Here is a 17,179-nt window from a genome sequence, read left to right as displayed (position 1 = left end):
AGTCTTCTTTGATGAATTCTCTTCTGATTTCCAATGTTGGAGTACCACAGAGCTCACTCTAGTTTTCTTCTTGATTCAAGTTACCTTAAGCCATCTTATCTAGTGCCGTGGCTTTCAATACTACCTGCTGATCACTCCCAACTTACATCCTTACTCTTGACCTACTAGGCTCTGGACTCATATCCAACTAACTATGTAAACAACTGCACTTATATGTCTAAACAGGTTTCTCAAAATCAACACATCTAAAATAGAGCCCTCGATTCCCCTGTGAGGCTGAATTGGCTTTGATATCTTACATCTACGAAATGATTTTAAGTTGTCAAAGCATATTCTTATAAATTTGAAATATTATCTTTATAAAAGCCTTGTTAGATTTGTCAGATGAACATTCTATGACTCAGAAAAGTTGGTAGGTTTTTAAAGAGGTCGTATTTGATTATCTTATATAACTCAGAGTAAGCAATAGAATCCGAGTTTCCTTGTTATTTCTATGGGTTTTCTGCTAAGTTATAATGCCGAGCAAGTCATATTTAATCTTTAGAAATGGTGACTTTAAAGAAGAGTTTCCAATTAACAGGCAAAAGAGCACACAAAGTAGCATGGCAGCAGACAGATATGACTTAGCTGCCATGTGTACTGGTCAACAACATACCTTTATAAATGGTTTCCATTTTGCCAGTTATTGTTTACATATGATTTTTATGATATCATTCAGATAATTTCACTATTCTTTCGAAAGATTCCACTATGCTGAGTATTCTACTCTTCAGAAGGCAATTAAGCAGTCTTGTCTGAAAATCCATTCTGGTTACACTGATATTTACTTCTACAGTGATAAATACCATCTTTGTTCTCCATGTGCCTGACACATAGTAGGTGCTCAATATTTATAAAAAAAACCCTAAACAAGTGGAAATAATTATTTAGTTGAACACCGCATATTCTCTAACTTACATAAACTTACGACTGTTTTAGGTTTAAATTCTGTACTTTTTAATTTATAGGCTTTATTTTTAGAACAGTTTTTGGTTTACAGATGTTTGTAAGTTTTAATGAAATATGCAACAAAGTTCTAACTGCTAGAGAAATATAAAAAAACCTTCAATTTCAAAAGGCCAACATCTATCGTATAACATAGCTAATTAAGTACAAATATTAGCAATTTTAAAAATCATTGAAATATGTTCTCTGTCCATAAATTAAATTTTTATTTGTATATTAAAATGTAAAATAACATTTTAAAACACCAAATGAAAAATTCCTGTCAATTGTCACATTGAACATAGTGAGTTACAACCACGATATAAGGAAAACCATCAAATAACTATTTCAGTATATTACTATATAAGGCTCAAATTCCAGAATTGCTGTTATAGTTACAGAAAATCAAGATTAGTCGGGTCCAGGAATTAATGTATCCTCAAATTCTTTTGTGTTGCAGATTTTTGTCCTGATTTCTGTGTATAAGAACCCTAGTAATTCAAACATAAATGAGATTTCATCCATTTGCCTATAATTTATCTGCTGTAAAAGAAACACCATATTATATGCTTTTGTTTGTTTGTTAAGTAGAAGCTATGTTATTATTTCCAAGATACCAGGGATTTAATGTTTAATTATCAACAACCATTTGAAAAGACATTGCTTTGACTCACAAATTTCTTAATTGCTAACTGTGGCTTTTCTGAGTAGGAGTAGGAGTGTTGTATCTAATTTATTTTTGCAGATGTGTTTTAGAAACTGAATTTTAAAGTAGCAAAGCTTTGAATATCTTCACTATCAGCAGAAAATTCCTCCATCCCTGCTGCTGGAGAATATTGCTGCTTGAAGTTTTCATAGGAAGATAAAAACTGCAGTAAGAAAATGGATACTACTGGTAAATGTTGCTTACAAACTGAAAAAGAAGTTAGGCTGTCAGCAATAAAAGAACTCTATGATTCCCACAAAATATGAGGTGTCATCTTCATCACGGTAACTTGCTGAGAATGAAAATTAATTTGGCTGGTTCCCTCTTGAGGAACCTAAAGAAAGCAAATATCTCACAGATCAGATAATCTTTACAAAGGATCGGCCACTGGCAATGGGGCTCCCACAGCTGAACTCCTCCCTGAGGAGGAAAGACCTGACATGCCTCTCGAGAGCCAGGGCCAGGGGTCCCTCCAAAGCAGGCTCATTCGTCACTGAAAAACAAAGTTATTGTTTTATTTTCCGAAAGGTTAAGCGGTTTAAAAGGCCCCTATCTCTCTGGAACATGTCATCTTCCACTAATTACTGCAACAAAATGAGCAAGAGAAAAGAATACGTATTTTAATGACGACTCAGATACAAAGTGAAAAGGAACATAAAAATGCCTACCCGTTTGGCTGAGCTGGGAAGCACTGCGACTTTTCCGGGAGAGGCCAACGATAGCTACCATTTTGGCCCCGATGCTAGAGCGCCGCTTTTTGCCGCTGGTGCCCAGGGCACCCACCGCGGTGTCGGACTGGCTGCCGTCCGTCTTCTCCAGCGAGCACATGTCGCCACTGATGCTGGTGCTTTTGGTCATGTTCTTCCCTGAGATGCCCATTTGTCTGCTTTGCATTTTGGATGTAAAGACACTGTAGGCCGATGGAGCGTTAAAAGGGAGGACAAGAGTGAAAAGGAAAAGACAGAAAAATGTATTTTAGAGGAAACATCTGGAGTATAATTAAATGATATCATTTATGGGACCTATTTTTAGGGTTTAAAAATTTTCAAGTACCATGGTCTTGAATGGGCTCTATGATTCAGGGTCAACCTCACACAACTATGATAACTCATACTCATGATTTCACTTCTGCGTCAGAGAAGGCACCAGTTTGCACGGCCACAGAGGGGAAAAAAATATTCACAAGAAATCAGTGGGCTTAAGATAAGATACTGTCCTGCAAGGGCGGATATGCTGTGAAGCAGCTGTACAACAAAGAAGGACGTTTCCAAAAGCATTCTTCTCCAGCTTGCTTTCCTATTGCCTTCAACAAGAAAGTACGTGAGTGGGACAGTTCTTTAAAAATAGCAAAAATGACAGCATCCACAGCTGAGTGGCCCTTCAACATTAGTTTTCTTTGTCTCATAAGACTTATCTAATAATGGTTAAATTTTCTAATAGAGATTGATGTTTCATTAGTTTTGATTTAAAAATAAGTTATTTCACTTAACATAATTTCATATTTATTGATGTCTGTATTCTAAAAATAAAGAAAAGGAAGATTTCCCTCCTGCATTCATTTGAAAGAAGGAAAACTCATTATCAGTTTTCCAGGCAATATGGTCAGAAAGCAATCAATGTCTCAATGAAGCATGTGAGCTGATTAACGATTACTGATTACTGATGACGATTACTGATTAGCTGATTACTCCCATCGGCTGTGTTAGCAGTGATTACTGATTACTCCCATTGGAGGTAGTCAGTAGGCTAACATTGCCAACGGGAATGATTGAAGACAGGACCCTTGATTTTTCTGTGATCACTGGAGTATGGTAGGAAGTAGTATGGGGGTTGAAGAATCTGGAAGCAGGCTATCTAGCTGGCCCTCCAACCCTGAGAGAATATGGATGTGGCCCGTGTTGCAGGAATGGGAAGACTTACTTACATATCATTTTGACTCAGGATTAGAGTAATAATTTCTTCTTTAATTTGGTTTTGATAATAGGAGTGAATGACACATAATGATAGAAGCAAAAGAAAAGGGGAAAAAATCAAGAAACATTAGAAATACATTTTTTTAAAAAATATTTTATTGATTTATTTGAGAGAGAGGGAGAGCCTGGGCAGAGAGGTGAGGCAGAGGCAGAAGCAGACTCCCTACTCAGCAGGGAGCCCTGATGTGAGGCTCGATCTCAGAATCCTGAGATCAACACCTGAGCGTCTGCAGAAGCTTAACCGACTGAGCCACCCAGGAGCCCTAGAAATAGCTTCATATGTCATTTAAAGAATGAGAATTAGAAAACTGACCTATTGAGGTAAGCTCTTATTTCTAATATAATTTCTTGGTCTTCCTAAAAAAATTTTTTTTTACTCCATCTTAGAGTAAAATCAAAGGCCAGGACCCCATGTCAATTTTATGTACATTTTCTACAAGTATTTCAGAGGGGAAAGGCCTAGTATAAAATTGTTTTTTTTTTTTTTTTTTTTTTTTTAAGATTTTACTTATTTATTTGACAGAGAGAGAGACAGCCAGCAGGAGAGGGAACATAAGCAGGGGGAGTGGGAGAGGAAGAAGCAGGCTCCCAGTAGAGCAGGGAGCCCGATGTGGGGCTCCATCCCAGGACCCTGGGATCACACCCTGGGCCGAAGGCAGACGCTTAACGACTGCCCCTAAAATTGTTTTAAAAATATAGTAAACCAGGGATGCCTGAGTGGCTCAGTCAGTTAAGCATTTGCCTTTGGCTCAAGTCATAATCTCAAGGTCCTGGGATTGAGCCCTGCATTGGGCTCCCTGCTCAGCAGGGCGCCTGCTTCTCTCTCTCCCTCTGCCGTTCCCCCGCTTGTGCTCTCTTGCTCTCTCTCTCTCTCTAAGAAATAAAAAAAAAAATCTAAAAAGAAAAAAAAAGTAAACTGTATGATTTTACCCCTCATATTACTTTAAGAAGAAACGAGGCATAAATAGGCCAAAAAAGAGAACAGTGTATATACTTCTATAGTACCCCAAATCAATCATTTTCAAGCTTGTTTGATTTTGCTATTCTTTAATAAACAACAACAGAATAAAACAAAGAATTTTGGAGGCAAACAGATATGGGCTCGACTCCCAGTTCTGCTGTTACTTAACTGAATTCCTTGGAAGAGTTAATTGCTCTACTCTGAACCCTAGATTCCTCATTCCTAACATGAGACTACTCTATTTTCCCTTCTTTTTTTTTTTTTTTTAAAGATTTTTTATTTTATTATTTGACAGAGATAGAGACAGCCAGCAAGAGAGGGAACACAGCAGGGGGAGTGGGAGAGGAAGAAGCAGGCTCATAGCGGGGGAGCCTGATGTGGGGCTCGATCCCAGAACGCCAGGATCACGCCCTGAGCCGAAGGCAGACGCTTAACCGCTGTGCCACCCAGGCGCCCCTCTATTTTCCCTTCTTATTTTAAAGAATAAAGATAATATATCTAAGGTAAAAATTTAATAAACTGAAATTATAACAATTTTTATTAAGGAATATGGGCAACAGATAGAATAAGGGTGAAGCCCTTCAACATGTGTCATATAAATACTTCGCAGCATCAACAGAAATGATATTTATAATTATCAACTTACAAACTTGAAATTAAAACGTCTACCATCTCTTTAAAGAGCCAGCATTACATCGTGGACAGCAGACGGCACTGAGAGTCAGGAAATCCCAGTTTGATCCTTAGCTGACTGACTCATTTGGGGAGTTGTTAGCCTTTTCTGAAACTTAATTTTCTCACTTAATAAATGAGAAAATGTAAATAAAGCACTAAGCGGAAAGCCAGACGTATAAGAACTCCAAAAATTAGTCTCCCCTTCTTCTCCTTATTATCACCACCACCACCACCATCACCACCATTGTCCACCGAGCGTCCATTAAACATCTTAAACTGGAGTATCTGTAAGGTCCCCTTTAACTATGAGATGCTTTGCTGCCCTATGATATTTCTTATTCCATGGATACTAGGCAAATAAACACAGAAATGCAACATACAATTTTCATTGTATGCTGTCATCAGAAAAGCCTAGAAAAGTTAAAGTTTGGTTGAAACTAAGGCTCTCAAAATAATAACATGCTCCATATAACATGTCAGAGTAACCTAGTACTCCTGTCATGCAGGCATCTTTCTCTCAAGTGAATGCTTTTCTGAAAGAGCCACTTAAGCTACACCCACCCAAGGAAGAAAAAGACATACTCACAAAATACTGCTTAATGCACCTTATGATTTTTGCATTTTAATTTTCATGGTTGGATATTACAAGCCATAAAGAACTTAGTCAAAATTAAGCAGGATACAATAAAATAAACATATTGTGTATATATATGTATGTATATATATATATATATGTGTGTGTGTGTATAAAAAAAACCCCAGCCTAGCTTTTTAACCTATCGATTTTACTTTTAGATATATCCTAAAGGAAAACTTAGCAATATGTACAGATTTAGCAATTTACCACAGAATTGATTATAATAACAACACACTCATACACACAAGGGAAAACCTTGCAACTGTCCAATAGTTGAGGGTGTTTAAATAAGTTATGTTCACCAATAAAATAGAATGTGCCTTTGAAAATGATGTTGTAGGTAAGTATTTATTGATATATGTTCTTGATATTGGCGGGGGGAGATGAAGCCGATATTTGCAGCTAGCTGGCTCTCGTACCAAATATGGATTTACCTCCCTGCTAGGGGACACAGATAAATTCAAACCCTGGAGGCTATCCATTCTTTCATTCTATCTATCATCTATCTATCTATCTATCTATCTATCTATCTATCTATCTATCATCTATCTATCTATCTATTCTTGCAAAACTAGGTAGTTGGGGAAGCCCAATTTTGTGAGATAATCTACCATTTCCCTGCACAAGAGGCAAATAAACACAATAGGAAAAATACAATTATATGTTCATAATGTTTATGTTCTTATAGGGAAAGAGTATAAATGTACACAGCAAAAGATCTAGAAGGATATACTGTGAACAGCACACTAAAAGTAGTTTTAATTTTCTCTGGTTGGTAATTACGGTTTTTAGAAATGTTCTTTTTTTTTCTATTTCCCCCCCAACATACATAGCAATAAGAAAAAAAGATAAAACAAATGAAAAGAGCAATCAAGGATTAACATACCTTTTTCTTTTAGATAGGTCAAGTTATTCACTCCACATAGTTCATTCCGTGGGCTAAAAGTATAGCATGGCTTTCAAGCTAATCCTAAGAGATTACCACACAATAATATTGGGTGTTGACATAGGATGATCAGTTCTAGAAAGAGATGCAGCCATTTCTACGTTTCTAAATATTGTTTTATACATGTTTTCTAATTCGCGACTTTAGAAACACGATGAAAAACTTAATACATTTAGTATTCTCACAGCGAAGTATGTGAAATTGCCTGTGCAAGTGATCTGTTTCATGACATAATTATAAATGGCGAAACTGTATCCTCAAAGATCTTTAAAAGGCAAATTTAGTACTGTCAATCATTAGGAGAAAGGTAATGACAGGCAAGTGAAATATTTGTAGATATTCCTCAAAGACTTCAGTAGCGTATCAGGGGTTATAGCGGTACGTGATTAAATTAAATGAAGTTTATAGGCCATGGGGCCAAATGTGTTAATTAATAGTCTGAATGAATCGAGCTAAGCCATTTGGCTTAAATTTAATAAATAGCAAACAGAGGACAAAGACAAATTCTGAGTGTGTGAGAATATGGGCATAGGAATAGCATTGTAAATAAAATATATAGTCATGTCAAAACAAATATTTCATCATATTGAGAGCTGGGAAGGTGGTTAGGAGGGACTTAGTTAGCCAAAGTGTTAGAGACTGGGGTGATTCAGAACGTTGTGGCCCGAGCTACAGAGGGCCCAGCAGCTGATACAGTGGAGTGTGAGAATGGCGTATCAGGCACAGAATAGACACTTCTGGATAGGAAGTAGGCAGAGATAATTCCAGGAGTGGAAGTATTTATAACATCTGGGGCTAGGAAGTGGTACTAGAGAGGGCCTACAGAGCTCAAAAGGTAGAAGACAATATAATAATGGTAGAATGGGAGAAAAGCACCCAGTGAGACTGGCCAAGCTCTCAAACATTATGGCATCTTGAAAGGTTTAATTTCTTTTCCTTCCCATTGTTCTGTTTCCGGAAGCAGGTGCCCAGGGCTAACCATATACCTATCACAGTGATAACTCATACTTGATTGCACTAGTTGCCAGTCGTTGGGCAGATGTCTGGATTATAAGGTGTCATTTCTTGAATTCTGGCATGTTCCTTGGGTGTGGGAAAGAGGAGTAACAAATTCTGCTTCTGTCTTAATTTCTCTTAATTAAAAATTTTCTCTATATTAAATACTATGGCTTTCCTAAAATGTGGAACTTGAAAGTATTATTATCCTAATTTATGATTTAATAAGCTTTACTTCACTTAAATGAAATACACTTTCACTACAATTTTAGGCTAGGAAAGTAGTAATCATTTATTCAACCACTGTTTATTTAACATCTATCTCTACAAATATAAAGATAAAAACATGATATGACATAGTTTCTTTTAATTAATTTACTGGCAAATATCAGCATGAGAAATGCAAATATGGCTGCATAACGACATGGTCTTCATTTATAATTGAAATTCCAATGACCAACTCTAATGTCAAGAAACCTTAATTAAGTTAACAATTCAAAAAAAATCTCTCTCTGAGGAGTATGTAAAAACTGAATTTCCTATACTAACTGGAAATGACACAAATTTAAAACTCAGTATTTTTAGTATTATTGCAGTACTATATATAAATGCATTCAATTAATATACCATAATTTATTAGTATAGTATCTAAATGTATTAGAGGGGATGTGTGTTGTGCCACAAAGTTGATATCCAGAGTTAGGGAGGAATATTTAGCTAATTAACGAAGTATTTTTAGCCGAAAATACCTGCCTTGACAAGAGCCATTAGTCACAGAGCTGTCTTTAAGGTTCAAGTCTTGGGTCTCAGGGAAGGAAGCAGTGCCTCAGTGTCAACAGAGCAGATCGCTACTTAGAATAGTTTAAGGAGCACCAGGAAGGCCCGTAAGCTCCAAAATTCTCCTCCCAACGTCTTGTTAATGCCTAAAGTTCTACTACATTAAAAATTTCGGAAGAACAAAACAAAAATTCTTTAAGAAAAAAAAAGATTTATTTCTTAGTTTGAGGTTTGATCTTTTTTAACATGTCACTATTTCTAGGATTTGATCATTCATTTAAAAGATATTTATTTTGTACCTACTATGTGGTAGATCTTGCAGTCAGAAGTATAGCAGAGGAGAACAGATAATGCCCCTGTTTTCATGGAGCTTTCATGCAAATTGTCATGGAGAAAGACAATAAACAAGTAAATAAAGGCCGATTTCAGATTGTGATATGTGATCTGAAGAAAATAAGGTAGAATAAAATGATAATGGGGACTGGAAAGTCTGGGGGAAGGACAACCTTAAATAGTGTGGTCAAGGAAGGTGTCTCTGGAGAGGAGATAACTGAGCTGAGTCCTGAATGATGAAGCCAGTCATGCTAAGGAAGGGTGCTCTAAACTGAGAGGGCAGCAAGTGCAAATATCCTGAGGCCAAAACAAGCTTGGTTGTTGGAGGGAACTTATGAAACCAGTGTTAATTTAATGAGGTGAAGGTGGGGATACTGACAAAAGATGCGGTCAGGAGAGAAGAGGGCCTGGATGTGATGGGATCCATGTATGTCCTGTCCTACTTACCCTTATTGAACTGCCTATTCAGATATCACATCACAGTGACCCTCAGTCTGTGAGGACATAAACTGCACAGGTGGTGGCACCAAGAGACCTGGGATCCAGACCAATATTTTATCTCTAAATATACCATTAAAGGCCATTTTGGAGAGAACATGATTCTCTTCTTTAAATAGCAATGAATTTATGAAGGCTAGATCATCAAAGGTATTAGGAATATTCATTTACCAACTGAACATTCATAAATTCATTTAAACTCTTAAGTCTCCCTACATATTAATTCTTCACAGTTTCTAATGTTCTCCACCAAATTGCTGACTAACATATCCCTACCACCACCTCTTTGAGTATGAAGAAAGTTAGTTTAAGAAAAAAATTTAAACTTAATACTTTATAAATCCTAAGTCTATGTTTCTGTCACTCAGTGATCATGGTTTCTAATAATTTATTTTGCCCGTCCTTATATGATCACTTTTCAATATCTTTTATTATATTAGCTGTGTTCTGCCTTCCTTAAAAAGTTAAACAGAAAAACTATACTTAGAGTATACGTATTTCCATCATGCCACTTGCTTTCACTATCGATTTAAGAGAACAGTTTATAAAGACACTTTATACAAGAATTATGATTTTAAAAATGTTTTCATTGTAACACATATGAAAACTACATCTCTTCTCGGATCTCAGCTTCTTCTTTATAATGATCCTCAGTGATAATTTATATTTTGTTTCTTTTTCTCCTTGAATTTTTAGGCCTGCACACATTTCTGGATTTCTGCTAATTTACACTACAGCAAACATTCTTGTCACTAATTAATTGATTCTATTAGCAAATATCTACTGTGTTACACCTACTTGGTGTTAAGTCCTAAAGGAAAGGGGCTGAAAGAGTGTCTGAGCTCCATGCTCGTGCTCAATGGGGCCAAAACTGACAGGAAGAGAACTTTTAATTCTGCACACAAAGGGAGAATTTCTCTAAGTGGTCTGTTCAAAACAAGTGTCTGTTTCTAATAATCTACCCAGGGGAACACCTTTTTCTTATTGGTGCTAAGGCTCCATTTAGGCTAGAGTAGGGTTGGCCCGGTGGTGAATAAAAACAATGAATGAGGCACAGTCATGATTTAAGGAGCATAGAGTATAAGAATGCAAATAAGAGGAGAAATGCTTATCCAAATTAGTTTAAAAAATGTTATAAATATCAGAGAAAAATCTCACAGTAGTATGAGATTTCACTAGAGGGAAAGAGACCATTAAAAATCAGAGATCTGGAAAGTTTCATGAACCTGGGTCGTGAATAATGGGAAAGATGATCACATGTACAGAGAAAGAAAACTGTTAAAGAGAGGAGAATATAATGCATTAAATGCAGAGGTAAGAAAGAACATGCCACGTTTTTAGGATAAGTAGCACAGTTTGGCCGAAGTGGAAGATGTTATAGGCTAAGAGTAGCAGAGGTTAAGTCCAGGAAAGCAGATTAGACTCACATTGCTATGTGGATTCCTGTAAAAAGAATCCCTGAAGCTGATGGAGCTACAGAATAACATACAAATGATAAATAAGGAAGATTATGGAACATAGTGGAGGGAGTCATTAGGCTGTTTACAATAATCTGTTCTCCTCCTTGCAGGTGAAGGTAAGGTTATCTTTTCTTATCCCGTTGAGGCTAGAAGTGATCTTTTGGCTTGTTTCGACAAGTGTAATGTTAGTGGAAATGAATCATGGTGCTTCTGGGTAGAAGCATTTAATTGAAGGCGATAAACTCCAACTTCTCTATCCTTCTGCCTGGAACTGTGGAAGACAGGGCCACTATCAGACTAGGTCCCTGAATGACTACATTGGGAAGAAATAACTTGTGTTGGTTAATGTCACTAGGAGCTTAGGGTTGTTTTTCACAACAGCACAATCTCATCTGTTTTGACTAACAAAGAGATTGGAATAAAAGAGACTGTCTGTAGGAAAATCAATTAAGAGTTTATAGGAATAGGGGCGCCTGGGTGGCTCAGTCATTAAGCATCTGCCTTCGGCTGAGGGCGTGATCCCGGCGTTCTGGGATCGAGCCCCACATCAGGCTCCTCCGCTATGAGCCTGCTTCTTCCTCTCCCACTCCCCCTGCTTGTGTTCCCTCTCTCACTGGCTGTCTCTATCTCTGTCAAAATAAATAAATAAAATCTTAAAAAAAAAAAGAGTTTATAGGAATAATCTGGGGGAAGGATAAAAAAACCCAGGCTCCTACATTGCTATTACTGATAGGAAGCAAAGACTAATGCAAAAGTTATTTGGAAGGAACCATCTGTATGGCTTAGTATCTGGATCTGGGAATAAGGTAATAAGAGTTCAAATTAGTAAGTAGTTACCATATGCCAATGGCTACTCTACATACTTTATATGAATTAATTCACAACAACATTTTTGGAAGACGAAACTAGTGCCTTTAAAGAGCGTTGTGTTTGCCTGCATAGTGCTGGTTTAGGAAGTGATCACCACTGAACCAATGGAATTTTCTGATGGAGAGATTTTGTAGGAGGAATCTGCACACTTAGGACAAGGGCCCAAGGGAAGAGTCAGGGCTAAAAAGATGAGATGAATAAATATTTGTTGAACAGGAGAGGATAGAGGAAGTTAGGAGGCGGCTTACATTGGGAAGTCAGGAGTGTAAAGACAGAAATGACAATGCTTGAGAAAATACCCTGCAGAACACTTATAAAGGTTAGGAAGAAGAGGAGTCACAGCGGAACACACATTCTCAGAAATAAGAAAAAATGGAATGGGGTTAAAGTCCATAAAAGACAAGAGAAGAATGAGGTTCAAGAAAGTTGAGGTGGTCAAGTGATGCAAAGAGTTCATCTGCAGGAACATTTAAGAAAGGCTTTAGATTTAGAACTTTGGAGAACACAACTGGCCTTAACGAAAGCAGCTACTAAATACAGAGCAAAGTCAGTTTCCAAGAGGTTGACAGAGCAACTTGATGGAATGGAGAGGAAGCTATTAAGGTGGATACTATGTTGGAGAGATTTGCACTGAAGAGAAAGAAAGAAATGGTAAACTCAAGGGAGTACCAAAATGAAGAAAACAGTTATGAAAATAAGGATTACTAGTATAGTACTTTTTTTTAAGGCAAAAGAACTTGAGGAGAGAGAAAGATTAAAAAGAAAGTGAAAAATTGATACAAAATATTTCTTCAAGATGGAGAAATATATGAGTTTAAGAACTCAAGTGGTAAAGTTTGATTTAGCACATTAAACTTCTTTGTTTCTTTGCTCTTTGGGCCTCCTTTTCCTAACTTAGGACATGAGCAGGTTAGAGATCATTAATAGACTTTAACCCCCACATTTTTATGACTTTAATACCTCTGTTAATCTTTTTAAAATTAATTCCTTTCAAATTTTCCGGGTTCTTTTTCTCTTTTAATTCAGCTATTGTTCCTCCCAATTTTCCATGGTATATGATTTTTATGACCTTTCCCTTCACAAGTGTTCAGAATAAACTCCACAATACTAACCCAGCAATTCAATGTGTGTATCATCCCCTTAAACTGTTTTATTGCTTCATTGGTACTTTTCAGCTAAACACGATTATTTCTATATGTAAATATTTTAGGCAGGAATAGACTTCCCTCTAAGTCATTTTCATTTCAGCTTCTTCTGAGTTTACCACATGATTCCACAGTATTTGCTACACCTATGAAAAGGTCCATGACAACTATCAGACGGTATCCTCACTGGCCGATAACTTCAAGCATCAATTTACATTTTTTTGCCATTCTTATCAATATCAAAGGAACACTAATAGTTAAGATTTTGTGAAAATAAAAAAAAATAGACCGAGAGTTTTGATTTTTCTTGCTAATCATCCAACTCTATGAGTGTATCAAGTTTGTAGAGTATTTAACAAATGATGACTATTTCATACTAGTGAAATGATTACATGACATAAGAATTCACATTATGCCTCTAAAGTTAAAAGCTAAACCATAATATGAAAATATTCTTGGACTATCACTTACCCACATCAAATCACACATTATGAAAATATTCTCGGACAGTAATTTTTATCCATAGAAAATGACTAGATGTTGTGCTTCAAAACATATGACCATATATGAATGACTATATATTAAAAATATTAATTCTCCAGACTATAAAGTACAAAATACATTAGTCCCATATTTTGAAAAATATTGGATACTCTGATTTTTTGAAAATGTGATTACAAATCAAAAACAGATTTTAAATATCTCTACTTTGTGTAATCACATTGCATGCATCATTTCAGAGAGTGAGAAAATGCTTTAAACTTACATATCTTGATGAAATCTAATTACTCATTATCCATGTAACTTCCATAGCTAATCAAATCAATCTTTCAAATTCACAGAAGAATCTACCAGAATTTCTGGAGGCCCACGGGATTAAAAAACCCCAAAACTCATTCTGGAATTTTTTTCCCAAGAGGCCAAATATATATTACCCATATATTATACCTTTATATTTGGAAAGAGTGATGCTTTTATTAAAATCATGTATGTTTTCCTTATATTTGGCTGAGAATGACCCAGAAAAGACAAGTAGTTTCCTGCCCTTTACCTTTCTTAGCAACTGTTAGAGTCAGGTAAAATGATTTGCAGGGCACCACTGTTCCAAGTTCCTGGAACTGGTGGCTTTATGTCACATTATTCTTCTTAATGAGCTCTGAATCATTGTCCAGAAAAGATAGCCATTTTTTACCATCTATCTTCTTTACAGTAGGGCTCAGGAGACTGGGCCACAGGATTTGGAAATGTCAGGGAAGAGAAGCACATCGTGCTTTCTGAGACAGTGTTGTTAACAGTTATCAGGTCCCTTGCTTGCACGGGAGAAAATTAGAGCTCTGGGCTTGGAAATAAAAGACAAAGGAGGAGTTTTCCTTCAATTGTACACACTAACAGGCCACGATAACAGATAGTCAAAAATATCTAAACAACAACAAAAATATCTAAACAAATTTTTTATACTTCTTAATTTTAGTGGGGATTAAAAATCATTTAAAGATTATATGTGTCAGTACGCATATATGCATATGTATGTGTACTGTTTATATTTTTTATTTTCAGTATATTATGATGCTCTGACAACTTAAAAATCTACCTGGCTGGAAAGAAATTGCCCTTCCTGGGGCTAGCCAATTGTTAGAGATAGATAGCAAAGGACGTGGCCGGGTGTAAACTGCTGATATGCAAATTAGCTTAATTCAGAGCCACACCTCCTCTTATTAGGCCTATTCACACCAGGCACTTACTTTCTCTGCCCTAAATCATTCCAGGGCCCGGTACCAGGCAGAAGAGCACTCCTAAAACCCAAAGCCCAGCTGGAAGGAATGACTCAAACCTGCCAATCTTAAACTGTTCACTCTGCCCTATCTTTCTAGCCCTCCCCAAAGGCTCTGGCCTTACTTCTTACCTCATTCCTGCCCCTTCTGCCTTCTGGACTTATACTGCTGCTTTCCCATGTAGCCCTGAGTGGCGTGGCACACCTCCAGGTTCCTAGGACCTGTTATCATAAACTTCATTTTCCTGAGCTCCTCCTGTGTCTCCTCTTGTGGCCACACCCGACTGACCATCACAGGAACACAGAAGACTATGTATGTATATATGTATAAAATGACTGTACTTCCTGTCAAGGACCATGGTTTACTGTCTTAGTTAATAAGTTTAGAAAAACAAGAACATAAATTAGAAGAGTTAAGAAACAAAATTCCCAGGTAGCTTTAATGTGTAAATTGTTTTGTGAAATATAGCACTGTATCTAGGTTAAGACTTAACCTTGCATATTTTAAGTTCAATTTAAGCATTTCATGTGGAAAACAAAATATTTACATGACGGGTAATCCCTTACTTTTTGTTAAAATATACTTTTCTTGCCTAATTAGATGAATACTGGTAATTCCCCTTTGACTAAATCCAGTGTTAATAAAATGCACTGTATTAAAATTCTCAAGATGATGCCTTTATTTGCCACTAAAGAGCACTTATTATTTTTTCACGTAAAGACATGCAAATATCTGATTTAACTTAGAATATTTCCTTAGCTTGTATTTGTGCATGTAGACAATGTTCCAGTCATTGTTACTCAAGTATAAATTTGTTTTATATGTCACTCAGACATCACCATGAACAGAAAGATTATAATCTCCTTTAATGATTAAAATGACAGTAATATTTTGACTAGATGTGCTTGGTCATACATACTGAATCCTCCTTGGAACCTTTTTTTTTTTTTAATTTTACTTATTTATTTGACAGAGAGAGGGAGAGAGACAGCACAAGCAGGGGGAACAGCAGGCAGAGGGAGCGGGAGAAGCAGGCTCCCCGCGGAGCAGGGAGCCCAATGAGGGGCTGGATCCTAACACCCTGGGATTATGACCTGAGGAGAAGGCAGGTATTTAACCGCTTAACCAACTGAGCCACCCAGGTGCCCCACCTTGGAATCTTTTAAAGAAAGTCTTTCAGCACATTAAAAATCTAAACTTATTTTTTTTCCTTCCTGGATTCCATGTCAATAAGTCCTACAATGATTATGAATTTTTGCTCTGGAATGATATCTCAGAGCAGGCACAGTGTTAGTCTTTGAAGGTTAGGAAATCCACTGGAATTGGAGGTGACGTAGGAAAGGAAGTTAGGTGAACTATTTTTTAGACTAGTGTACAGTGTTTGAAGTTTTCCTACTATTATAAATCTGAAAGACATAAAGAATAACACGATAAAACTACACAGTATACAAAAAAACAAAAACAAAAACAAACCCAAAACAAACAAACAAAAACACTGCCAGATTTTTCTGGAGCTAAAGTGATTTATTCAAGGCAACAAAATCTAGTAATTTATCAAGAAGTGAGGGGCGCCTGGGTGGCACAGCGGTTAAGCGTCTGCCTTCGGCTCAGGGCGTGATCCCGGCGTTATGGGATCGAGCCCCACATCAGGCTCCTCTGCTATGAGCCTGCTTCTTCCTCTCCCACTCCCCCTGCTTGTGTTCCCTCTCTCGCTGGCTGTCTCTGTCTCTGTCAAATAAATAAATAAAATCAAAAAAAAAAAAAAAAAAAAAGAAGTGAGACCTAAATTTAGGTTCCAAGTCAGTCAGACATGGTTTCCTATCCTATTTCTATCATTTATAGTTCATGACCTTGAGCATATTTTTTAACCTGTTCCAAGCTTGTAGTTTCCTCATGTACTTATTATAGACCTTTCCACTTGAATGGAAGCTGCATGGGGCAAGGACTTTACCTCTTCTGTTCACTGCTAAATCCCAGGTTTTAAAATAATGCCTCCTGCCTGGTAAGTATTCAGTAAATATTTACTGAATAAATGAATTACTCTAACAAAAATAATACTATTCTCCCAAGTTTGTGATGAGGATTAAATGAAATAAAATATATACAGCATTTAGCACAGCATCTAGAATACAGTTAAGATACGTTAGCTCTAAATTATATCTGTTTACAACTACATAGAGACATTGAGGCTTCACTAAGCACAGAAACTTAAACTTGCTAGATTTACTTCTTACCTCATTCCTGCAAAGCAGCAGCTACTTTACATAAATAGAGAAGTTCTGTGGCTTCTTAGAAATGGTCCCTCAGACTTCATATAGGTAAATAATTCCCATACCTTCAGTCATTTCAAATTTAAAAAGATGTGTTTCAATGAAAATATTTATAAGATGACCTTGTTACACAGATATTAAATTAATAATGCACTGTCTAGTAAATTCAATTTAAT

General features: G+C 36.6%; 1 protein-coding gene across 1 annotated transcript in view; it reads right to left on the bottom strand.

Moving 5' to 3' along the window:
* RIMS2 (regulating synaptic membrane exocytosis 2) overlaps positions 1-17,179 on the bottom strand; it is a 626,259-nt gene that overhangs the window by 80,863 nt on the left and 528,217 nt on the right. The window contains exon 28 of the mRNA XM_057307663.1: positions 2,359-2,600. Within this exon, the coding sequence (XP_057163646.1) occupies positions 2,359-2,600 (242 nt within the window). The remainder of the gene's footprint in view (positions 1-2,358; positions 2,601-17,179) is intronic.

Source organism: Ursus arctos, unplaced genomic scaffold (assembly GCF_023065955.2).
Source record: "Ursus arctos isolate Adak ecotype North America unplaced genomic scaffold, UrsArc2.0 scaffold_6, whole genome shotgun sequence".
Classification (NCBI taxonomy): domain Eukaryota; kingdom Metazoa; phylum Chordata; class Mammalia; order Carnivora; family Ursidae; genus Ursus; species Ursus arctos.
This window is presented reverse-complemented; position numbering and strand designations above follow the sequence as displayed.